The sequence below is a fragment of the Mchenga conophoros genome, linkage group LG15, assembly GCF_057382185.1.
Source record: "Mchenga conophoros isolate Kocher_MC1m ecotype Shallow Benthic linkage group LG15, M_conophoros_male_GT1.1, whole genome shotgun sequence".
NCBI lineage: Eukaryota > Metazoa > Chordata > Actinopteri > Cichliformes > Cichlidae > Mchenga > Mchenga conophoros.
The window spans coordinates 30,259,010-30,285,451 of record NC_140540.1 but is presented as its reverse complement, the minus strand read 5'-3'; the positions used below and the strand labels follow the sequence as shown (position 1 = coordinate 30,285,451).

General features: G+C 41.3%; 1 protein-coding gene across 6 annotated transcripts in view; it reads left to right on the top strand.

Moving 5' to 3' along the window:
- The window catches only part of enah (ENAH actin regulator), a 144,709-nt gene that overhangs the window by 69,912 nt on the left and 48,355 nt on the right, over positions 1 to 26,442 (top strand). For all 6 annotated transcript variants that reach the window (XM_085248258.1, XM_085248257.1, XM_085248254.1 and 3 more), the window contains exons 2-3: positions 7,864 to 8,029; positions 12,515 to 12,692. In XM_085248258.1, coding sequence (XP_085104384.1) covers positions 7,864 to 8,029; positions 12,515 to 12,692 — 344 coding nt within the window. The remainder of the gene's footprint in view (positions 1 to 7,863; positions 8,030 to 12,514; positions 12,693 to 26,442) is intronic.

The window sequence follows — 26,442 nt, the reverse complement described above, 5'->3', positions numbered from 1 at the left end:
CTCCAGTCTTCAGTACCTTAGTTCAACAACCATGGGTTAGAAGGAGCCAAATCAGTGATTCCCTTTTGCTTTTGTCTTCTACTTCTCTCCTCTGCACTCCTTTGCTCTCTGTAAACCCACAGTACCTCACCCACCCCAATCCTGGCAGGATGTGACATCATGGTAGTGAATACCCTGGAGCTGTTCTGTTCCTCTTTGAAGTCAGAACTGCTCCAAACTCAGAGCTTCATTAACATTAATGAAGGAGATGAAAATATTCTCATTTCATTTCCCATTCTCTCCATTTCTATTTTTGTCAGATCTGCACATTTGTCCTCTTTGTGTGTGTGTCGGTGTGTGTGTTGATGTGTCACTATTCGCTTTTCCTTTTAACAGGGAAATAGTATCCACATACATGTAAAACTGTTGTTTGTCTGTAAGAGCATTCAGATTTTTAGCCTGTAGTTTGGTATTTTATCTAACATGGTGAAATTTAAGGAGCTCATAAAGTAAGCTGTTAAACTAAGCAGATCTGGTTAATTAGATGGTCATTTAAGCTAATGTAAGCTACTGTTAGCTAATGCTACTTGATATGCTTCATTGCTTCATGGCCCCCATTGCTTCAATGACTATCCCCCCACCCACACCCCACACAATTTACACCACCCCTGCCCACACACCTTACCAATCTGAGCCATGGTCTGAGCAACCCCCATCACTGAGGCCACTCACAGATGCTATTCAGACAAGCGCTTTTCTTTGCACTACTTCCAAGCACTTTGCAACTACTTTGCTCTCCAATGTGTGCCTTATTTATTTTTTTTATTTATCCCTCTTGTGTATATATTTTTCCCGTTTGCTATTTATTCTTGCTGTCTACTATTTATATTTTATTCTGGCACAGTTGGTGTGGAGCACCCATAATTTCATTGTACATGTACAATGACAGTATTCTATTTTATTCTATTCTAGTGTGACGTCTGGGGCTTCTTTGCTGCTTCAGGAGCTGGACGACTTCCTGTAATTGAATCATGAGCTCTGCTCTCTATCCTCAAGTGGTCAGCACTCCCGGAGGCTGGACATCATGAATGTCCAGCCGTCAGTAAACTGTTGATTTTAGCCCGTTGGTAGGTGGCTGCCAGGTAGCAAGGTGACATTATAATATCCGATATAGATGGGAACCAGTGGATCCAACCATTGGACTTAAATGTATCCATGTGCCAAAGTTTGGTTGCTATTCAGACAAGAAGAACATTTTATAAAGCACATTTAACTTAATATAAATCTCAGAAATCTAATCTGTAGTTGCATTTAGGAATTCCTTTTTAGGAAAAAGCATGGCTCTTTCTGCAGTCATGTTGGCACAGAGGCACAGAGTGTAGCAGTGTAGTCTCAGTAGAGAGGCAGGCAGAGGGTAGCTGATACATTTAGTGGAAGGGTTAACAAGGAGACGAGGAGGGTCAACAGGACTAGATTACACCGGTCAAGTACTTAACCATCAAAGCTTACATTTCACTGTGACTGTCTGAGACATATCACTGAATTGGCTGCAAAGACGAAAGACAATTCACCACTACATAATGTACATACTCATGTACAATCTCAGTTAGGATTGCTATTAATGTAAATAAGGGTGCATTTTACAGGTTCTTCCTCTGATGACTGTCTGCTTTAAAAGAACCATAACTGTCAAAGTAATTATCCTACAGAGATTGGACCAATTAGGAGAAAGCAACTGTGTCATGTCTGCTCATCTGTTCTCCACATTTTCTTTCTTTTGGTTCCACATATTCCTTGTCTTTGCTCACATTGGTTGCAAAGAGCACTTGGACCTTCAACACAAAATCTCTTCGAATCGCACACATGCAAGCTGTACTACATTCACCACACAAAAATGTAATGTTGAGAAATTGCATAGACATGCGCACCCAGTGTGGTGAGAGTTTATGACTTAAAGCCTGCAGGCTATGGTCTGCAGTGGTCCTGAGCTTGAATTTATTTTATGCTATGATAATATGTGACATCCTATCTGGCCAAACAAAGTGACCACAGTAACCAAAATATGCACCAGTGCTCTCATTATTTTTTTACTGCTCAGTTGTGAGGTTCAGAGTGCCTCTTTTGAATGGCTGCATTCAGTCACTCTCCCAATTCCAAATCCATTGGTACAATTCCAGGAGGTCCTGGGATATGAAGTCATAGCATTTGGGGGGTCCTAATCATTCCTAACTTCCCGTATATAAGCGAGTCTGAAATGGTTTTATATGTAAAGATGATGAAATGCTATAATCATAAGGTAAATTAAAGCTAAAGCCAAACAGTAAGGCTGACTAAACTTGCCTGTTAAATAAAAGCAAGAAGAAAACTGACACAAAATAACAAAATCTCACTTTGTCACTTGCTGGTACTAGATTGGACCCCCTTTGCCTTCCGAACTGCCTTAATTTTTCATGGCAAAGATTCAACAAGCTGCTGGACACATTCCTCAGAGTTTTTGGTCCATGCTGACACAATACCGTCAAAAGGCTGTGGACTGCACATCTGTGAATTTCCCATTCCACTGCATCCCAAAGTGGCTCTATTGGATTGCGATCTGGTAACTGTGGAGGCAATTAGAGTCCAGTGCACTCATTGTCATGTTCAAGAAACCAGTCTGAGATGATTTGATCTTTGTGACATGGTGCATTATCCTGCTTGAAGCAGCCATGAGAAGATGAGTACACAGTGATCATTGGAGATGGTTGGCTAAAACGCTCAGGTAGGCCGTGGTGTTTAAACGATGTTCGTTTGGTACTAAGGTGTGCCAAGAAAATCGCCTCCACACCAGCAGCATCCTCAGCCATTGCTGTACGTCAGGATGCATCCATGCTTTCGTATTATTTACTGAAACTTCTGATTCTACTATCTAAATGTCACAGCAGGACAGGAAACTCGTCAGACTAGGCAACTTTTTTTTTTTTTTTTTTGACTAGTCTGACCCAGCTACCAGACCAACCCAACTATGCTATCTGTTAGCATAAAGGACTGAAGGTCTAAAAACTGTTAATTTATCATCTGAGCAATTACAATACTGAATACTTGGCTACAGTGCTGCTTCTTTAAAACAAATCTTTGTTTTTAAGAGGAAGTAAATTAGCACATGAGACTGAAAACTTGGTGTTTTCAGAAATGTATCATCCCTCTTTGCAGTTTTTAGTATGCAACTGGAAATTTAAAGGCATGTGTGCGGTCTGAATACTTGTATGCACATAAACCAGTGACTAGGGGTGGGTTTATCTTCCAATCCCAGCTGAAATCACTGTAGCTGCTGCTGCTGTGAGCCTCAGAGGAGAAAAGTTAATCGTTCTTACTCCGTTTGGCCAGTATAATAGAGACGTAAGGTTGGAGTAATTTGCCCGTAGAATATTGAAAAATCTGCAGTGATCGTGAATGAATGGTTCTGTCTTTATTTCCAGCTCCAGTGTGTTTGAGCTCAGAGCTTTTACTAGTTTGATGTAAGGTGAGGGCTGAGGTGTGAAGTCTCGGTGCATCTTCAGAGAGGTTTGACATTAAATCATATTGTAAGTTCATCAGCTTCTGTGGGGTGTTACCACAGCTCGACCATGATGAAGCACATTTGAGCAGAGGCGTGAAAGTGTTTGTGAGAGCTGGAAATGCGGGGAGCTGTGCATATGGATGCCTGAACCTTGTGCATGTGTGTCCTTGTGTGTACTTTGGAGAGGCATGGGTGTATGAACAAGCCCACAATACACACTGGCGATAAATGCTTTGCAGCAGTCTCGGGAAGTTTCTTTTTTTTCAATTCCACAGAATATTCTTTGAAACCTGGAGTGAGATGCATGTTAAGTAGCTCTGGCATATGCAGGAGACTGCTTGCACTCCTGTGTGTCTGTGTGTGAACCTCGTTCGTGGTCTACATTCCGAGATGTGTTTTTCTTCTCACTGTAAAGCCTCTATTTTCATGCATTTCTAACACTGACGCAGACTCTCTGAGGATGTGTATATGGCCTGTTCTCATCACTTCCTCCCTGACTCTTTTCACTCCTTCACCCTTCCCCAAGCAATTATGCCTGTCATTTTTACACTTCCTGTCTCTCAAGCTCTCCCTCCGTTTCCCGTCTTAACCTCTGCGTTTTTGCCTGCTTGTATTCAGAGTGTAAATTGTCACACAGGTTCATGATATCATAGGCCACCATATTTGGCTTTAGGTGAGAAAACAATGATGATGTCATTAGTGTCAGACTGGGTTTGAGACAACAGATACAGTGGGGCAAAAAAGTATTTAGTCAGCCACCGATTGTGCAAGTTCCCCCACCTAAAATGATGACAGAGGTCAGTAATTTGCACCAGAGGTACACTTCAACTGTGAGAGACAGAATGTGAAAAAAAAATCCATGAATTCACATGGTAGGATTTGTAAAGAATTTATTCGTAAATCAGGGTGGAAAATAAGTATTTGGTCAATAACAAAACAACAACAACTCAATACTTTGTAACATAACCTTTGTTGGCAATAACAGAGGTCAAACGTTTACTATAGGTCTTTACCAGGTTTGCACACACAGTAGCTGGTATTTTGGCCCATTCCTCCATGCAGATCTTCTCGAGAGCAGTGATGTTTTGGGGCTGTCGCCGAGCAACACGGACTTTCAACTCCCGCCACAGATTTTCTATGGGGTTGAGGTCTGGAGACTGGCTAGGCCACTCCAGGACTTTCAAATGCTTCTTACGGAGCCACTCCTTTGTTGCCCGGGCGGTGTGTTTTGGATCATTGTCATGTTGGAAGACCCAGCCTCGTTTCATCTTCAAAGTTCTCACTGATGGAAGGAGGTTTTGGCTCAAAATCTCACGATACATGGCCCCATTCATTCTGTCCTTAACACGGATCAGTCGTCCTGTCCCCTTGGCAGAAAAACAGCCCCATAGCATGATGTTTCCACCCCCATGCTTCACAGTAGGTATGGTGTTCTTGGGATGCAACTCAGTAGTCTTCTTCCTCCAAACATGACGAGTTGAGTTTATACCAAAAAGTTCTACTTTGGTTTCATCTGACCACATGACATTCTCCCAATCCTCTGCTGTATCATCCATGTGCTCTCTGGCAAACGTCAGACGGGCCTGGACATGCACTGGCTTCAGCAGCGGGACACATCTGGCACTGCGGGATTTGATTCCCTGCCGTTGTAGTGTGTTACTGATGGTGACCTTTGTTACTTTGGTCCCAGCTCTCTGCAGGTCATTCACCAGGTCCCCCCGTGTGGTTCTGGGATCTTTGCTCACCATTCTCATGATCATTTTGACCCCACGGGATGAGATCTTGCGTGGAGCCCCAGATCGAGGGAGATTATCAGTGGTCTTGTATGTCTTCCATTTTCTGATGATTGCTCCCACAGTTGATTTTTTCACACCAAGCTGCTTGCCTATTGTAGATTCACTCTTCCCAGTCTGGTGCAGGTCTACAATACTTTTCCTGGTGTCCTTCGAAAGCTCTTTGGTCTTGGCCATGGCGGAGTTTGGAGTCTGACTGTTTGAGGCTGTGGACAGGTGTCTTTTATTCAGATGATGGGTTCAAACAGGTGCCATTCATACAGGTAACGAGTGGGGGACAGAAAAGCTTCTTACAGAAGACGTTACAGGTCTGTGAGAGCCAGAGATTTTCCTTGTTTGAGGTGACCAAATACTTATTTTCCACCCTAATTTACGAATAAATTCTTTACAAATCCTACCATGTGAATTCATGGATTTTTTTTTCACATTCTGTCTCTCACAGTTGAAGTGTACCTCTGGTGCAAATTACTGACCTCTGTCATCATTTTAAGTGGGGGAACTTGCACAATCGGTGGCTGACTAAATACTTTTTTGCCCCACTGTATATATAACAAGCCAATGAGATGGTGTTTTATAGACATTGACGTTTATAAGGCAGGGTAGTTAACGTGAAGACTGCAGGCTTGTGCTGCTTTTAAATTTGACCTTTAAAAGAAAAAAAACATGATATAACAGCTTGTGTGTTTCCGAACTGCATGGATGCAAAATAATCTATAGCAAACCTTGAATATGAGCAGATACAAAACTACATCCTAGCTTATTAATTACCAGGACATGTCACCACGCTATATGGAAGCTTGTATAACAGATTTCTTTTTGATGTGCTAAAGGAAAATCATTTTTCCATCTCACTCTAGCATGTGTGTTTTGCAAGCAGCCAAGTTTCAGCTGATGTTAGCAAGCCTAGTTGGCAAGTTGCATTTAAAATCTGTCCAATTCCAATGCACCTACACTTAGCAGTGCTGAGGCCTGAATGACCGCTGTCTCTACATCTGACTGTGCAGACACACTTGTCATTAGAAGCCTCCACAGCTCTTAACTTTAAGCCTCAAGTAAAACCAGATTGATGAGATGTAAAACAAAACCACAGTACCATTATTATGTAGGTGGAAACTGTCCATAGAGGCAAAAACTGTTTTTTTTCTTTTCTTTTTTTATATCAGGCTGAAAAAGGCACATTTCATAGCCGAATTTGGGCATTTCAACATGATAGCCTCTGGAGTGATTTTGGAGGCAGGTTCATGTGTCCACTACAGAAAGTGCAATTCCAAAGCTGCATAGCTACAGTGAAAAGTGAGCACAGCAGAGTTTCCAGGCCTTAAATCAGCTGTGTGGCAGCAGATGTAGCCATCGCAGCAGAAAAGACTGGAGGCAGTTTTTTTCCTCTCAAATGAGCAGTCTCCCCTCACTGTCAGTCTTTAACTCTTTCCCCTGTAAAGAGGACATTTGATCTCCTTCCCTGTACCCTTAATGACGAGTTTTGACACCTCAGTATATAATAAAGAAATAGTTTGACAACCAGTAGGATACTGTCTGGGTTTGCTGTTTGCTGGTTTAAGAGAATCTCTAGATGGATGATTACTAATGTGTCACTGAGGAGCTTGGAGGCATCTGAAGGGCTGTGGACTTTTAGTCTGTGCACTGCAGACCAAGTTCATAGGAATTTAGTTAATACTGATCAGTAACACTAATGAAGGCATTTGCTTGCTGCCTTTGAGAATTGGTATGTTTGATTAAACTGATATTAGACTGCTATGTTTGATTATGGAGGAGTATGAACCATGTTAAACACCGATTTTAAAAATAAATAAATAAATAAGGATACGGATAAGCTGTTTTTGTCGGTTGCAGTTGCCTGCAGCTGAAATGACACACCTAGTCGACCATACATACAATATACAAACTTACATTGTGGATACAGGTCAGGCTAGGCAGCAAAAAAGGGATAGACGGTGAGATATGTAATACATAGGGGCAATTAGGGAGAAAATGATTACTGAGAAGACACGCGCAAACACCCCCCCCCCCCCCACCCCCCCACCCCCCCACATACCAAACTATTAATACAACAAAGTTAGTTTAGTTAGGACTGCAAGCAACAATGACAGCAGATATGACACTGATTAGGTCCATCACTGTATAAAAGTCAGAGCTGAGGTGGGAGCGGGTTGCCAGGCAGCTTGCAGAGGCAGAATCAGTTGTGCACAGGCTAAAACTGAAATGACATTCACAATATGAGATGTTGTGTGGAAGTGTACCGGCTGAGCCATCAGCTGATCTGCTGGGATTACAGCTAGGCTTGAAGTAGTGAAGTTTATTGGTGAGCTGTGGAGCCAATGAAACATTCACTAGTTAATTTCATTTTACAGTCTGTTTTTGGTGTTGTGTGCTCTGCTCTCAGTTTCTTGCTTTTATACCTGTGGGGTCATCTTTGTATTTGCAGTCCCAAGCACTTGGTCACTTCACAAAACTTGCTTCAAAGAAGAAAGGAAGATTGAAAAAGATTGGATTTCTAAAATGGTAGAATAAACTTTTCTATGTCTCTTGTCCCTGCAGTGAACAGAGCATCTGCCAGGCGCGAGCTGCTGTCATGGTGTATGACGATGCCAATAAGAAGTGGGTCCCAGCCGGTGGCTCTACAGGCTTCAGCAGAGTCCACATTTACCACCACACGGGCAACAACGCCTTCCGTGTAGTGGGACGCAAGATCCAAGATCATCAGGTCAGTGGATGAGACGGGGCTGTTACTATCACAGTGTATATATATAGATTTGAAAAGGAGAAATGGTCTGTGACTATAAGCATACAAAAACAATGACACAATTATCACATTTGCGTTAGTGATATAGTGCTGATATTACATTTTTTGACCTCCGACTGTGTCCTCTGGCAGCAGATCCTTTTCAAGACAGAACTGTCCATCCGCTGGACCAGTCCTGCCCTGGCTGGGACATTCCAGCATTAGTAGTATTCATGTTGATTTGTGTGCCAGTAGTTGTTTGGAGCCCTTTTACAAATATACCTTTTAGTTTTGAAGATTGTTGTGCTGTATCATATCATCTGCAATGATACTAGTATAAATATTTATACATATTAAAAAAGAATCACGTTGTGATGTAATTTCTGCAGCAGACTACCAAAAAACAAGATCCTAGCAGGGAAGGTGTGACGTGCAATGTGCAAATGAATGACTCCATCAAGTGTCACTAGAACACTTGATAGTTTGAATCAGTGTGTCACAAAGAGCAAACAATGGATATGAATTACTGATGTGCTTACATGGTGGAAAAATGTGCCTGGTTTAAAAATCTCAATTCAAGATGCAACGTCACACGTAGAAATAATTTAAGTTTTATTATGTGATAGTATTTTACAATTACTTTAGTTATTATTAATCAAAAGTGTTAAGTAGTTATTTTGTAGTTTTATGTAAATTTTCTCAGTGGAAAAAAAACTGCAAAAGTTACTTGAGTGCTCAAATTTGAGTTATACTTTATAATGCTGTCTTTACTGGTCTGTTCAGTTAAATTTTATTTATACAGTGCCAAATCTCAACAACTGCTGCTTGAAGTTGCCTTTTATTTTATTGTATGTTGTAGGTAAAGACTAAATAATACAGAGAAAATCCCAACAATTACATGAGCCGTATGAATAAGCACATGGTTGACAGTAGAAAGGAAAAACTGTCTTTTAACAGGAAGAAACCTCCTGCAGAACCAGGTTCAGAGAGCAACAGCCAAATGCTGTGACCCACTGGGTGTTTCAGTAGATTCACACGTGAATGACATGGTTTCTTTATTCAGTGACAATAGAAAAGGATGGAAATAACCTTGAGTTACTTGCACTTTGCCATAATATTTTTCGACTTTCCACTGAACCTGTATTCTGAGTCTTCAACTGTTTTCTTCTTGACCATCTTGTTCCTCTTTTTTCTGTGCATGTCAGCACATCGTGCTGCCTGGTTAGCTTTTATTTGTAAGAATAAGTAACCATCATATATTTATTACAGCAAGCCATGCATGTATGAAAACATAATGATTTAGTCCTACACAGCAGAGTCCTGGTGAGGACATTTGAGCAGAAAGAAACTCAGATTAGCTCAAATGGCTCATAGCTTCAGAGCAATAATCCCGAAGCTGACAATAATCCTCAGTTTAGATGAAAGCATCCCAATCAGAGCTGAGGCACAGTGGGTACAGTTATATGCAAAAGTTGGGGCAAATCTGTGGAATTGTGAAAAGGCAAACATTCCTGCAGGAAATGCAATGTGTGAGAGGGATGAGCTGAATGTATGAGTTCAGAATTGTGTTTATTGCGCAAACCTTTGCAAACAGCTGTCAGTGTGCTCTGCATGTGCATTTATTGCACATTCGCACTAAATTGCACTAAACCTTTGGTGTTGGTTATCTTTCTTCTGGAATGCCACAAAATCTGTGTATAAAAACTCGGCTAGTGAACAATGCTTATGGCAGCTTCCCATTCCTCCAACCTCCGATCTGGTAACCATTTGGAATTTTAACATATCTAATAAAGCAAATTGGAGCGTTTAGACAGTGGATTTTCATTAATATCAGGGAACACATGTTTCATATTCATAATACAGACGTGCTAAAAATTGACTGGCTGGAGTGTGCGCATCCTCAGTTATGAGGCCTGTAAAAACATGGACGAGTCAGAGGCTGGACTGGCTGTGTTTGTGTTGGCGCTTCACACTTGGGCTTCAGCCTGATTTCTCACTGTGTGGCACTGCCTATCTTACCATTTCCTCTATTTGTTTCACTGCCATCCACAACAAAACATTTGCAGTTACACAGTTCCTCCTCACATTTGCTGCTTGTCATCTTATCCAGTCCATCAACAATACAAAGCAAATATGGGAATCCTTTCCTGCCTACCAGAGACACATTAGCAAAAACTCAAAAATCGACAACAGACCATTTCCATAGTCAAATAAATGTCTGCTCTGGTGCTAAAGCTTGTTTCTTTATAAATGAGCAGATTGATTACAGGTATTAGCACTCATAGAGCTGGTTTTTTTTGCCAAAGTAGCAGTATCGTCTTCTGAAGTATTTTTGCAATATTACCTTTAAGCCTAGTGTCAGTACAGTACAGTAATCCTTCATTTAAATCAGGATGCGGCAGAAATCAAAACACACCACCAAGCCCTGTGTGATAAGCTGCTGGGTCCCTGTTGGGGAATGTTTTGAATTTATTCTCCTTATTAGTTTGGACGAGAGATAGCACAGCGATTATGAGATTAAACCGCATTACACATCTTTTCAGGGTATATCCGCTATATCAGATGAACTGTAACAAAATGAAGCGTGTGTGTGTGTGAATTCACTGATAATGCTGATTATGATGCTTCAAATATGAATGCTTTCATTGTGGGGGAAAAAGAGGTTGGACTTTAACAGCAGAGAAGGCAAGTTAGCATGCTAACAATCCAATAAATCTACTGCAAATAATGTATACTAATAAGCCTTAATAGCCTTCTCAAAGGTTTTAGAAGCTTGTTTGGTTCAGAAATCTTAAATACAGTAACTGTAAAAGACGGACATAGCAAAGACACTATAGAGAGGGACATAATGATGATGATAATAATATTAATAAATTTTATTTGAAAGTGCCTTTCAGAACACTCAAGGACACTGTACACAGCAGAATACCGGTAATAAAAGCAAGCAGTTTACACAATCATAAAAGCATAACACATAAAAACAAATTTAAAATAGAGTGGAGAGGTTATGCGGGATAAGCTATTTTGAACAAGTGAGTTTTGAGTCTGGACTTAAAGAGAGAGAAGGAAATGATTTTTTTTTTTTTTAAATCAGGAGGTAGGGAATTCCAGAGTCGAGGAGCAGAGCAGCTGAAAGCCCTGCTCCCCATGGTGGCGAGACGGGGAGAGGGGACAGAGAGAGAAAGAAGAAAGATCTGAGACACCGAGATGGGATGGTGATCTGAACCAGATCACAGAGATATGGAGGGGAGAGATGATGAATAGCCTTAAATGTGTACAAGAGTATTTTGAAATTGATGCAATATTTGACCGGGAGCCAGTGAAGCTGCTGCAGGACAGGAGTGATGTGATGGATGGAAGGGGTCCTGGTGATAATACGAGCAGCAGAGTTCTGGATGTGTTGGAGCTTGTGGATGGCCACAGAAGCATAGCTGTTAGGGGGGAAAACAGTATTGTAATGTTATTTTTAGGATGAAGTAGGAATCGTATTGGACTCATGACTCTCCTCGTGATGACTGAAATTAAAGGTAACTTGGAGAATGCTGCCACCCATTGTGACATCACCACTTGTTTCTCAACTGTGCAAACTGAAGCCATGATATTAAAGTTTTGGCTGCTTTTGAGCCACAAAAGGTCATATTTGGACACTGTTGTATCTATAGACCATATGGTTTATGGTCTGAAAGAATAATCATTCACCATATGTGGTTTTTAAAATGTGTCTGTCTGTCTTAAAATGCCAGTATCTGATGGTCAGGCTCCAGTGAATGAAATATTGCTAAAATAATAATGATAAATAATATTAATAATGATAAATATATCAATTTTTTAAAAACTTAACGAATAAAATACTAAAGTCATATCCCTGACTTCAAGCCTAAACAGAATCCTAACTATGTTTTAAAAATACACACATTATCCATATGGACCACATGGATACTTTAGGCTTCAGCTGTGTAGGCACTCTGATGATGGAACTGAATATGTTTGTACTGTGATATGAGCCAATACACAAGTCAAATGTGAGTAATTTCCCCTTGTTGCTTCAAAAGTTTGATTTTTCTAAAAATACTTTTTGACTTTGCATGTGAGTAGAAAAAGGAAAATGTTCAGACAGTTCCTTTAGGTTCTAGGGAAAATGGTTTGGGACCCCTCCCTATTGGTCTTATTTAACTGGGAGTACCTTGAGGCATTACTGTTTGGCTGTGTGCCCCGAACAGTAAAAACCTCAGATGTGAACACTTAAAGTGCCTTAAATTAGACACAGAGTGAGGGGATCATAAAGTCTACTTACGAGGAAGTAAAAGTGACTTTAAACAACATAACAGGCGACAGTGTTACAAGGTTGACATATTGTGTTTTAATTGGAGATATTTTATTATTATTATGATCCTTCAGACTTGAAGTCATAAACCTCTCCTGTCTTGTCTCCGTTTCCTCTCTCTTCTGATTCACGGATGTCTGCAGGTGGTGATAAACTGTGCCATTCCCAAGGGGCTGAAGTACAACCAGGCCACACAGACCTTCCACCAGTGGCGTGATGCCCGACAAGTCTACGGTCTCAACTTTGGTAGCAAGGAGGATGCAAACGTATTTGCCAGTGCCATGATGCATGCACTGGAGGTGCTTAATTCGCAGGACACAGGTGAGACCTCCTGAGCATGCATGCTTTCTAGCTCCACCACATGATAACTGAATATCTAAATTATGCATGCACAAACTATATAGCTTATCCTGATACAGGATTCAGCTATAGCTTTTATTTAGATCAGATCTGCATTTACACTTGGTGCTGTTATTCCTGAAGATGGGCAAACATGACGATATATTGGTGTCTGCATGCTGTCGGGATTTGGAGAAATCATAGTCATATTTCTTGTCGTGTTCTCTCTGTACTGAGAGCTACGCTTCTGTAGATTTGTTTTCACATTGCATTTTACATGTGGATTTCCCTTTCTTAAAGAAATCAAAACAAAGAATAGTAACAGATGTAATGGCATGAGAGCGTCACATGGTCATTAGCAGCCTGCTAAATTAGCTGCTAGCATACCTTTTCTCTTTTGCAGGCTGCATAGGTTTAGCCACCATGATCCTTTTTTTTTTTTTTTTTTTTTTCATGATTTCAAAATAACACCAGTGATTTTAAATGTTCTGAATATCAGCCCCTCTAATCAGGCTGACCAATAACTGGCCTGTCTCTATACTGTATATAAAAGATGGACATTTCCAATTTAGCATTTTGACTGTCGTCCTTAGAGGATATAGGCAGACACTTGTTTTTGAATTACTGTTTTGAAGCCTCAGATGACTTTTTACTTCATCTTGTAGAATGTTTAGCTTATTTTAGAGTTTAGAAATGTGTTATCATAGAATGTAGAACTATTGTAGAGACATTGATACTGCCCTTAAAGTAATAAAGGCCTCACTGTGTCGTGAACTTAGGAGTAGATTGTAGGAGGCCTCTCCCCCACTGAGTGGAAATTCCCCAGAGGATGTTTTAAGGTGGGGGTCTAAACATTTGTAACTGTGGTTTGGAAGGGAGAAAGGTTTTATGACCTAGGGAGTTACCTACACCCACAGTGTTTTAACTGTCACGCACACACATTCACACGCACACTCACTCATGTGCACTCACACATACACACAGGTATGCGCACACGAGCACTCACATAGACACGTGGGAACGCGCACATGTAGGCATTCATGTGCTCGTGCACATAGACACAGACAGAGTTTGCAGCACACTGTAGGGGGTTTTATGATGGGGTCGCTTCTATAAGGCTGGCTGTAACTAACAAAGGGTTGAAGATTTTTGCAGAGGGACACCGGCCTTGTCTTCTAGAAGTGCATGCTTAAATGAAGATGAATAAAGATGAATAAAAGTTTTGTGAAAATGACTACTGAGTCCGGTGCCATCTCTGGATGCTCGAGGAATACAAAGAACTGGGATAAAACTGATTTCTTAACAATCTTATTGTTTTGAATCCATGTGTAAAGAAGGAATGATGGTCGAACTGCACATTCTACTGACTTTCAGGTCCATAAACCCATTAAAATTTTGACTGAGCTCATGGCCCAGTAGAGGACTCACAAACTGCTATCGGACTGAAACCACAGATTTTGCGTCTTGGTGGCCATTAAAAACATTGCAGATTTAAGGCACATTAACATGGCTTCACCTTTTAGACCAGGAAACTATACCCATACAGTGGGGCAAAAAAAGTATTTAGTCAGCCACCGATTGTTCAAGTTCCCCCACTTAAAATGATGACAGAGGTCAGTAATTTGCACCAGAGGTACACTTCAACTGTGAGAGACAGAATGTGAAAGAAAAATCCATGAATTCACATGGTAGGATTTGTAAAGAATTTATTCGTAAATCACGGTGGAAAATAAGTATTTGGTCACCTCAAACAAGGAAAATCTCTGGCTCTCACAGACCTGTAACGTCTTCTGTAAGAAGCTTTTCTGTCCCCCACTCGTTACCTGTATGAATGGCACCTGTTTGAACTCATCATCTGTATAAAAGACACCTGTCCACAGCCTCAAACAGTCAGACTCCAAACTCCGCCATGGCCAAGACCAAAGAGCTTTCGAAGGACACCAGGAAAAGTATTGTAGACCTGCACCAGACTGGGAAGAGTGAATCTACAATAGGCAAGCAGCTTGGTGTGAAAAAATCAACTGTGGGAGCAATCATCAGAAAATGGAAGACATACAAGACCACTGATAATCTCCCTCGATCTGGGGCTCCACGCAAGATCTCATCCCGTGGGGTCAAAATGATCATGAGAACGGTGAGCAAAGATCCCAGAACCACACGGGGGGACCTGGTGAATGGCCTGCAGAGAGCTGGGACCAAAGTAACAAAGGTCACCATCAGTAACACACTACAACGGCAGGGAATCAAATCCCGCAGTGCCAGACGTGTTCCGCTGCTGAAGCCAGTGCATGTCCAGGCCCGTCTGAAGTTTGCCAGAGAGCACATGGATGATACAGCAGAGGATTGGGAGAATGTCATGTGGTCAGATGAAACCAAAGTAGAACTTTTTGGTATAAACTCAACTCGTCGTGTTTGGAGGAAGAAGAATACTGAGTTGCATCCCAAGAGCACCATACCTACTGTGAAGCATGGGGGTGGAAACATCATGCTATGGGGCTGTTTTTCTGCCAAGGGGACAGGACGACTGATCCGTGTTAAGGACAGAATGAATGGGGCCATGTATCGTGAGATTTTGAGCCAAAACCTCCTTCCATCAGTGAGAACTTTGAAGATGAAACGAGGCTGGGTCTTCCAACATGACAATGATCCAAAACACACCGCCCGGGCAACAAAGGAGTGGCTCCGTAAGAAGCATTTGAAAGTCCTGGAGTGGCCTAGCCAGTCTCCAGACCTCAACCCCATAGAAAATCTGTGGCGGGAGTTGAAAGTCCGTGTTGCTCGGCGACAGCCCCAAAACATCACTGCTCTCGAGAAGATCTGCATGGAGGAATGGGCCAAAATACCAGCTACTGTGTGTGCAAACCTGGTAAAGACCTATAGTAAACGTTTGACCTCTGTTATTGCCAACAAAGGTTATGTTACAAAGTATTGAGTTGTATTTTTGTTATTGACCAAATACTTATTTTCCACCCGGATTTACGAATAAATTCTTTACAAATCCTACCATGTGGATTCATGGATTTTTTTTTTTCACATTCTGTCTCTCACAGTTGAAGTGTACCTCTGGTGCAAATTACTGACCTCTGTCATCATTTTAGGTGGGGGAACTTGCACAATCGGTGGCTGACTAAATACTTTTTTGCCCCACTGTATATTATACAGCCTGTGCATGTCTGTGTCAGCCAAGTTGAGCAAGCAGCTTTCAACTCCCCACACTGGGGTTCAATATTTTTGTAACATAACAAATATAACATGTCAAGAGCCCACTCATTTACACTGCCAGTAGTTTGTTCATATTAATTCCGTTTCAGAGGTTTCATCCTCTGATTGTATTCATAACATGTTGAGCCTCCACTAAAACAGAGACCGCTGATGAATTTTATTTCTTTTGAGCATTCCAAAGGAGGGATGTTAACAAAGATGTTTGAAAAGAAGAACACTAGTTCAGAGCTTGTACCTGTACAGAGCACTGAGAGATTTCCACATATCTAATAATGTAGCATTAAACTCCAGCTCCTGCTGCATTTTTGGACCTGTGTTTACTGGAAGTAGAACCACTAACTTGTGCTTCTGCTCAACTCTGCAGGCAAGAGCAATTTTTGGATATGAAATGCTAAGAGGCACGAAGGTGTAGCACATGGGATTAATGCTTAAAAAAAAAAAAAAAAAAAAAAAAGGATTAAAAAACATGTGTCAACAATAAAAATGTTTTTTGAGTGAAAAAAACATTTTTTTCCAGAAGCAACGATTAGAGTAAAACATCTTAATTTGTTGCGGGAAGTCAACATTTGAAACGTGAAAAAATAAAAAACAAACCCATTTGAAACGTGATTTTCATTTCAAGTTGAAAGCACAGCCAGGAGGTAATGCTAATGAGGTGGTTTATTTATTTATTTTTTAGCATTGCTGAGCTTGGTTAGCAGTTACTTCTCGCAAGAAATTCATTTATCAAACATTGAATATCGACCCCAGATCTGATCAAAACACAAACGGCCTCGTTCACTTCAAGAAACGCCCCATATTCACAGCACGCACATTCATGCTGAATCCAATTTCCAGCAAATAGTTGCAGGCTCAAACTTCCATGACCTTGGCTTTCTAAACACACACTCGCTCCACTGACTTCCTGCGTGTCTACGTTTGCGCATATGTAGGAAGGGATGGATGTTTCCCTACTTTAGAAACATCCGTTGTATTAAAGCACCTCATTTTAATACAAAAAAGATGGTTTTAATTGCAGCTTGTTTGTATTTTTGCAATCCCAGCATCCAGATGCTACTCCATGCTCCCTCCCCTCTCCCTAAGCCATGCCTCTCATCACACTCTAATCCCATCCACTAATTAACCTGATAGAGATGCGCCTCATCAAGCTAATGGGGCTAAGACATGTGTGGTGTGTTTGCGTGAGAGAGAGACAGAACAGACTTTAGAGTGAGAGTGGAATGACATGAGGACACATTTTAACAGAGCTGAAGGGAATTGCCAGGATTTTGTCATCCCTAATACGACCAGAGGAAGGCTAAATGTGGACAGTTGTGTAGAACTGTGAGGGTCGTGTTTTGTTTTTCCTACAATAGGTGCTGGCATCCAAGCGTTTTAGGATAATAAAACGTGGCTCACGTGGCTCAAGAGTTGGGAGTTCGCCTTGTAATCGGAAGGTTGCTGGTTCGAGCCCCGGCTTGGACAGTCTCGGTTGTTGTGTCCTTGGGCAAGACACTTCACCTGTTGCCTACTGGTGGTGGTCAGAGGGCCCGGTGGCGCCAGTGTCCGGCAGCCTCGCCTCTGTCAGTGTGCCCCAGGGTGGCTGTGGCTACAATGTAGCTTGCTATCGCCAGTGTGTGAATGTGTGTGTGAATGGGTGGATGACTGGATATGTAAAGCGCTTTGGGGTCCTTAGGGACTAGTAAGGCGCTATATAAATACAGGCCATTTACCATTTACCAATAAAGTAGTGGATGTATCTTGATGGCTTTTTTTAATTAATTAATTTTTTTTTAGCTCTTCAATTTTACATTAACTGTTACATTAAAAAAAGTACTAATGCAGTGTCTCTGAGAGTTTAACCATGTTTTTTTTATCTGTATTTTGCAGTCATATAGTGATTGTGTATATTCAGCGTGGTTGCTGCTTCCTTGAGAAATGCTCATTCAAACTATGAGTGACAGAAGTCATTAATCACAAGAAAGAAAATTAAAGACAAACACAGCTGGGCGAGTATATACTATAGTTATCTTGGGATTACCATTTTGAGTTTTAGAGTGAAACAACTACAGATGTGCAGAAATGTTGCTGTGATTTGTTTGTATAAGAAGCAGCTGGTGATGGTGTATAATGGTGATACTATTGAGAGGCTTCTGCTAGAATTTTCTGCTCCTGCTCGCTTCAAATACTGAAAGTTTTGATCCCCTAAAGTGTCTTATGGTGCTGTAGTATGTCTAAAACTTAGAAATCTATTTCAATGCAGTTTAGAAAAAAAACTGTGATTAAAATCATAATACTGTGTTACACCGGATCAAAAAACTTTAAGTTGGATGTGCAAGCATGCTAATTTACAGTATCACTATAATGAAGCTCAGACCAAACTGTGGTCTATAAAAATATAATCTTTGTTTTCTTGTCAGGTTGTATACACATTAGTTTTAAATGCACTTGAATCACCTTAAATCGTATCACAAAGCTGGAATGTTAGCCGGACCATTTAAGTGAAGCAAGATGGCTGAAACTAACTAGACTTCTCTGCTGTGTATTTTACCCCCACAAGAGCCTTATGAGAAAACGGCACAGCCAAAGACTTCAGCCTCCAGCGTTTTCCTTTGCTGCTTGCTTTATTCTCTAACATTTTAATTTTCCTTCACTCGCCTGATTTCCTCTCTGCTCCCTCTGTCTTTCTCATTCTTCTCACATTGCCCCCCCCCTCTGTGGTGCAGTCAGCTCCGTACAGAAGCCAGAGGGTTTCCTCTTTCACCCCACTGTTTTGCTACTGTATTTTTGTCGTGACAGCTGCACTCAGTGGCGCCTATTCCAGCCACATTTACCCGTGGACCTGACAGCCCCCTGCGACACATAGGGTTTGCCCTCCGTCACTCACTCAGTGGGTGGATGGGCCCTGCCCTCAGAGTGGGATCACTGATATTACCATGTGCATGGCAGTCATACAGTGGAAGCTTTTAACCATTTTAATAATTGTTCTAAATCGCTTTTCTTTGATGTGGTGTACAGTATGTGACATACCATGACCACTTTAATAAACAAAGACAAAAAGAACATTTAAAGAATTTAAAATTTTGACTTGCTTTGCAGCTCAAATATAAAGTTCAGCAGAATTATAACTAGCTGTCTAACCTTTTACCTAAAGTGCTTCACAGTATGGTGGAAACATGTGACCTGATCCTCTACAGGAACTACTGAGTAATCAGTGGAGATGTAAATCGTATGGCGCGGCCTTGGCCAGTGAGCACACTTAATTGGAACAAGACAAGCAGCAGGATGAGCATAGTCACTGAAGCTAGCTTTTCCAGTCAGACTAATTTGCACAGCTGCTTTTGCTCTCGTGTTTTAGTCAGGACCCGTTCAGTCAAAAGAAGGCTGTTATTTCCATCTGCAGTAGTGACACTGCAGCAGAGATGTCTCTGGTTTAGTTAGGTTGCAAAGTGGCTTGCAGTAGCTGTAACTGCGGGCAGGCTGCGTGGGGTTAAAGAACCTAACACTCTATTTGAGGTGTAGAAGGGTATCAGCTGAGCCGCCAGGTAAACTCTTGTGATCTCAACTGCCGTTTACCCAAACAAATTATCGCTGGGCTCAATTTTTGTTTCACGTAAACAAGACTAAAAATTATTCCAACTGATACTTTAATACTTATGATACAAGTTAGGGTGGATGGAACTGAACTTTAGTCCAGACATATTAGTTTTTTACTTGCATTTAAACTTTGTGTCTCCTTTGCTGCCACCGAGTGCAATCTGACAAGAGCAGAAAGCAAAAACCACTGAATATTCCAACAAATAGTGCAGCAGACTGTGTATGCAAAGGTAATGAGGACCAAATCATGTTATATGGCACAGATACTTAGTTCGTTACTACTTCCATGAGGCATTTGCTAAAGGACCATCTCGTTCTTCTTGGTGCTGCTAGTTTATTTATTTATTTTTCTTCAGATTGAACTTTTTTCATTCTGGCTCTTAGAAGTTACAGTTGTCCAGCATCACTGCTGATACAGAGATCAACTGACAAGCCAGGATTGTTGGAACAGCATGCCATAAGCACGATCTAAAATACTCCTGTTGAGAAGGCAGGCAGATTAAACACTAGTCGTTTCAGTTCAATACACAAGTTCTATCACATGACACCAGTTTTATCTCCATCACTTTGAGTCCTAGGAACAAAGAGAATAGCTAATTTGGATACTTTTTTGTTTTTGTTTTTTTTAGATGTACTGAATAAAAGATGGGTTCATAACCTGAGAGTGCTTCTAAAGAAAATGTATCTAAGTGTACAAAAACTTTAGCAAGAAGCCAGAAATATAGAACATATGAATTGATGATGGGACAACATCATATTACAAGTGCCTCGATTTAGCTATAGCAAGGATTCATGCATTAAACCCTAGATAAATCAGCCCTGACAGTGGATTAAAGTATCTTGGCACATGTGGAAACCATGTGAGGATGACCTCTGCCCTCCATGACTTCACTGATTTATTTCCTTTCCCCTGAGAACCCTCCACAGTGTTTCTAATGAAGAGATGCTCTACAATTGCAGCCCATGCTCAATATTATCAGAGATAGAACTGATTTCCTCCTCCCATAAATGCTTCTCCGGATCAGGACATGCTTTGATGTATGTCTTTGAAGTCGAGCTTGACCCGCATAGCCAGAGAAGATTACGATTTCAGCTGTTTCGGAGGATTAAGAGAGAGGAAGGAAATCAGTTTATACGTTGTTGCTGTTTGGCCAACAAAGCTGCCCAATAGCATCACACTTTTAGTTATTTAAGGATTCCCACACATGCAGGTGAGTGAATTATGTGATGTGTGTTTTTATCTGAGGCTAGGAATGTGTGAGTGAGAGATTGAACAAAGCACAGAATAGTTTCCGAGTGAGGGAAGAGAATGGATATGGTTCACTGCTGCCATGTGGAAAATGTGCGTGTCTACAAGCACTTAAAATAAAGGCAAACACTCATCACTTTGATGATGGGTTGTATACAGTAGGCATGCGCATTTACTGCGGGTGACCTCTGCAAACACCGCACACTCGACTCTGTCGCCGTCTTACGTCACTGAAACCAGCTCGTCACCTCACTGCTGGATATTGACTTGGACCAGCTTCTGTTCTAAAAGTGAGCTCACATGTGGATAAGTGAGGGCGCAGACAGCCCACACATAGTTTATCTGTTATTCCTTTTCTCCTAAAAAGGCCAAAGCAGGGTGGGAAGGAAGGCCAGGATCAGGAGAGGGAGGGATGGGTCACAGACTTGCCAGCCGTGTGTTGTGGTCTGGCTGGTAATCCGCTTCTGTCAGGTCTGAGCAGAGAATTGCAGACTTAAAGGTGGACATGAGGTCATAGGTTGATGCATGCATCCTTTTTTTTTTTCCTTTTTTAAATATAGCCTTCTTGAATAAAGGGTTAGAAAAACAGCATTGTCACATCCTGACTTGCGTGTCACCAACTCACTGCTTCGAAAAGCGACCAGCATTAGACCTGTCTGTGCTTTTCCTGCACAAACGTCGCTAGGATGTTGATGCCAGAGGTCAGAGGAGAATGGCCAGACTGTTTTGATAGGAGGGCAACAACAACTCAAATAACCATTGTTAAACTCCAAAATAGTATCTCTGAATGCCCAGCATGTTGAATCTGATGGGTGACAGCAGCAGAAGACCACACCGCATGCCACGCTTGTCAGCTACAGGAAGGGAGGCAACTATTCACCCAAATCACTTGCCACCTTTGAGGTGTGATGGATCAGGAGATGATGACATAGATGTGCAGCTGACAAACAATTGTGGGACTCATGTCATGTCAGTATGGACCAGTCTGACACTCCAATTTAGGTTTTTACAGTTGTAATATTTTTAGTTGGTCAGTCATATCTCCTGAAAATACCAACATGTATAAAAAAAACAAACCCATCTATATCTGTATAAGTGTCTCAGGGTCTTGTTCGCGAGTGACGGGAGAAGGGAGCAGGAGATCAACAGACTGATCGGTGCTGTGGCTGCAGTGATGCAGACGCTGTACCGGTCTGTCGTAGTGAAGAGAGAGGTTCATCTGTGTGTGTACTTCGTCTTCCTGTCAGTCATCAGTTCATTTACATTTTTTTTCTTCCCAAAGCCTGGTGTTGCCTTCTTCTGTGGATCCTGGAAATCTGTATGATAAAGCACTACTTACTGGTTTGAATTTCAATTTTCGTAGTTGTTGTGTTTGCTGTCAGTCCATTAAATACTGACTGGTATGCAGCTGATTAAATATGACAAACTGTCACATTGTTTTTCAGCTGTCCTTCCTGTCTTCAAAAGGACTTGTTTTTAATTCTTTTATTTAGGATTATTGACCACTCAAAGCACTTGGCACACACAGACATTATTACAACACTCTGTTGTCATTTATATGTATTTTTGACTCTTTGTCAGCTGCCAGTTGACCTCTGACCTTATGACTAGTCATATGCTTCCAACATTGCCTCTTTTAATGGAAGCATGTTTACACCTTAATTGGGGAAAACCCTGATTTGACACATCCAGTTGCTAACACCTCTGTGTGACTTTGCAGCTTGATTGCTGATGTTAGTTTAGTGTCAGGTTTAGTGAAGCCAGATAAAGAAAACATATCTGGGATATGTTCACTGTACAGACGCTGTTCTTCCCCTTTTTATCCTCTGACTTCTTTTCCTCTATTTTCAAAACTTAAGGCTTAACTTTGAACTCTGTGCATATCTTCTTTTTGTATTAGAGCATGGATTTTACTTCTACCTTCCTAAAGCTTCTGCCCCTGGCTTGTTCTTTTAATGGAGCATTACCTTGAGTAAATGTACATTCACCAAATGGAGGAGAGAAAAGCTAGCAGTTAGGCAGTTAAAGCGTAGAGTAGAGTTGTATTCTCTGCTCTTTTTGTCTGGGTAGCCACAGTTGGAGTTGGCAAAAGCTTGTCTCCACAGAGATGTGTGAAAAGTTGCTAAGTGCGGCTCATCAATTTATTTTGAGTCCTCACTGTTCCTGCCAGCAGTATAGAGCATGTGGCTCTGGATGTTGTGAAACCTTTGTTGCAGAGGAGGGGGTGAAACCTGAGAGCTGGAGGTGAAGAGAAAGGCACATTTCATCCCTCATCTCATAGAAACAGCCTGTATGTCCCTGGACCACCGGGAGGGGGGGGGGTTGCAGGTCACGGATGAGTGAGAGCAATGCGTAAACATTTTGGGGTCCGGCACTCCCCCCAGCAACTGTCCACCACACCAGTCTGGCATGTGTTTTTCTTGTTTTAACATGACAGCGTGTGATCACGCTTGCATCAGAAGCCCCCCCCCCCCTCCCCCTCTATTTCTCGATGAGCTCATGGTCTCTGGCATCAAACGCGAGTTTGCAGACGACTGCACAGCTGGACTAGAGAGACCGAGGCAAAAGGAAAGTTGTGTGCAACAGGACAGAGTAAGTGACAGAGTTTAAAAAGAGAAATACATTGCAGAAGTATCCGCAGACATGCCGGCCGCAGCAAGAGTTCACAGATTCCCCCAGGAGCAGCAGAAGATCAGCCGCGCTCAAATCATCCTCAGGAGTGAGTAGTCAGCCTGGCAGAAGTGTTGAACCGGAGCACCTATCTGCTTGGCTGTTTTATGTTGTCTTGCGTGCCTCTGTTTGGTCTTTAGATTATGCATGATGAGGCAAAATCGTTTGTATTTTTGTAAAACTACAAACGATTTTTTTTTTTATTAATAAAAGAAATTTTAAAAATTAATTTTGAGCTGTTTATCAAGATTAAAAAACAACAGACAAACACTCTGTTTGCTGTTGTTTTAAAGAAGCTGCAAATACTGCTTATATTTCATATGCTTTTTAATAGAACACCTGTTATGGGCACAAAGATTTATCCATCAGTAAACCATCATGTCATTACTGTCGTCGAGTTAAATGAACAGTCAAACATGAATATATTCCACTGCCGCCTTCTCAGCGTGTCTAAGCATTTTGTCCCATGAGTCTCAGACACATGTCAGTCGGAAGTGAGGACTCTGCAGAAACCTGATTGGCTGCAGAGCTCTCCTGTAATTTCATTGGTTAAGCTGTGCTCTAGTTGTCGTGTAGCAACAGTGTCAAAAGGCTGGAGGGAAGATTGACCATAGTTGCCATGGTCTCATGATCTTTGAAAGAGAAACAAGTTTAATTGTACATGTGAGCCACAGCACAAGTCCTCCTTTGTGTTTGCCAGCTGGGTGTGATATATGTAATGATTTGTTTGACAGGCCGTCCAAGCATAAAAACACAGCTATGAGTACGGAAATACCAAAAAGCCCACTGACCGGCTTCCAGAGTACAGAGTGCGAAGCCAACTAACCTAAGACGACTCTGAACAAATGTTACACGGGATATTTCATGCTCCTCTTCAGCTCCATATTTTCATTTGTTCACTTTGTTATAGCAGCTTCGCATTTGCAACCCCCTTAATCATCCACTGTCTGAAATGAGCTATTTTAGTTCCCTTCCTGTTCCCTCACTCAAGTTGGTGGTACTTAAGTGCTCACAGCCCTTTTCCCCATTTTCCTAGTTTACTATAAAACTGGACTTCTTTTTTCAACAGTACTTGCCTCTTCATTTTTCAGATTTAGAAGCTACAGCCATTTTTTTTTTTTTTTTAAATTCTAAGGTTGGGAAATCTGGTTTAAAAAAAAAAAGAAAAAAAAGAATTACCATAAACGGAGGCATGCTAATATGGAATCCTTGCAATTTTACTATACTGGCTGAATATTACTGTGTAAAACTTTGTAATAGTTTCTAATTATCACTACAATAAATATTATGATAGTTTGGGAAACCAGTTAGTATTGGCCTTTAAGCAGGAAGAAACATTGCTTACTTTATCTAGAATATAGACCAGTACTTAGAATATGCAGCTTTAAGGCATGTATTCTTTTGGGTACAGGCCCAACTCAGTGGAAACAACATAATGAATCTAGAAAACCCTCACCGAAACCAAATCTTGCTCAACTTTGCCAAAACTCACGAGGAAGTAAACAAAACACTTGAGTTAAAAAGCCAAACAACCACGCTGTAATTATGGCTGTCATCATTTTTCAGCTCAGATGGTCAAAACATCCTCAGACACCACAAGACTTGAGTCACACTAATAAGTTTCCATCTTTTGGTCTCTGGTTAATGGCCAGTTATATGGTGTGTGCCAAATTTCCTGCTCATCATTGCATTCCCACAAAGTCATATGTGCTTTAATCTTATAGCATGGAATGCAAAGATTCCTTGCGTCAAGCGAATCTGTGTCATTCAGCTGTTACTCATTAATCATGTGCTAAATACAATTTGTGTGAATCTGTAGGAGCTGGGAGGGTATCAGCAGAGTGGTAGTATAATTAAAGGATCTCCACTGCTGGCTTGTCTTTAAACCTTTCTTAGATTCAAATAGCAAAAATTAGACCAAAAAATGCAAACTTTGTTGCGGTGTCCCAACTCCAAGTCATGGAAAAGAAACTCGACGTTCCTGCACACATAAGATGTCGCAGACTGGAGGAATGCTCTGACATGATGAAATATCGAATTTAAGAAAAAGAAAAAGAAGATAGATAATAGGTCTTATTATTTACCCACAGAATGCTCTCTTCTCTCAGTCTAAAATAATCTGCTGCCATTTCTTGTCATTTAATGCTGACAAAATGAGCCTTTCGGCACTTTTTGAGCACTCACTGCCAGTTCTGAATGATCGGAGACTCATTTTACCGGAGAAGCTGATGAAGCAGTTTTATGTACAGCTGCCCCCTCTTGTGCTGCATTCCTCATCCCCACTTAGGCTTATCTCTAATTTCTGTTTTGTTTTGTTTTTTCTTCGTTCTCTAATTCAAGTTTTCACAGTGAAGACTGTGGGGGGGAGGTGACTGAACACTACATGTGACTACAGCTACTTTGTTGCTGTCTGGTAGTGTTTTCCTCTCACATTCTTGTCCAAACTGATCCATCCTTGTTGCTGCTGCTGCTGCTGCTACCATTAGCCTGTCGAGCTATAATGAGTCATTCAGTAATATATAATTCATGACAGTATTGGTTTTGTGTGTGTGAAAGATTCTCGTGGGTAAGGTAGAGGGAGCAGCTTTACAGGAACACCCAAGCCAGCCCTGTTTTCTGCCTTTATCTGTGTGTGGAACTCATTCTGTCCTTGGATCAGGACCATTGGGTTCCATCCTGCTGTAGATGGGCCATTGCATTACATCCAAACAGGTTGGCACAAACAGTTTGGCTCTACATGCGAGTCTGCAACCAACAAATTAGTTACATTTAATTAACATTTAGAGGGAAGTGATTGACCAGTTAATAATTTCTTATGTGATCCAGTTGTTGAATTGATCATCTGGTCCCCTCTAAGTCAAACCCCCTGCTTTCCCCTAGTTCCAAGTGTTTACCATAACCCTCGATTCTGCAGGTTGCCGGGCAGATCTGAAACTATATTAAGTACATGTTTGTAGGTTGTGTCACACTGACAGATGATCCCTGTCGTTTGACATGGATTCAGAATCATCCCTG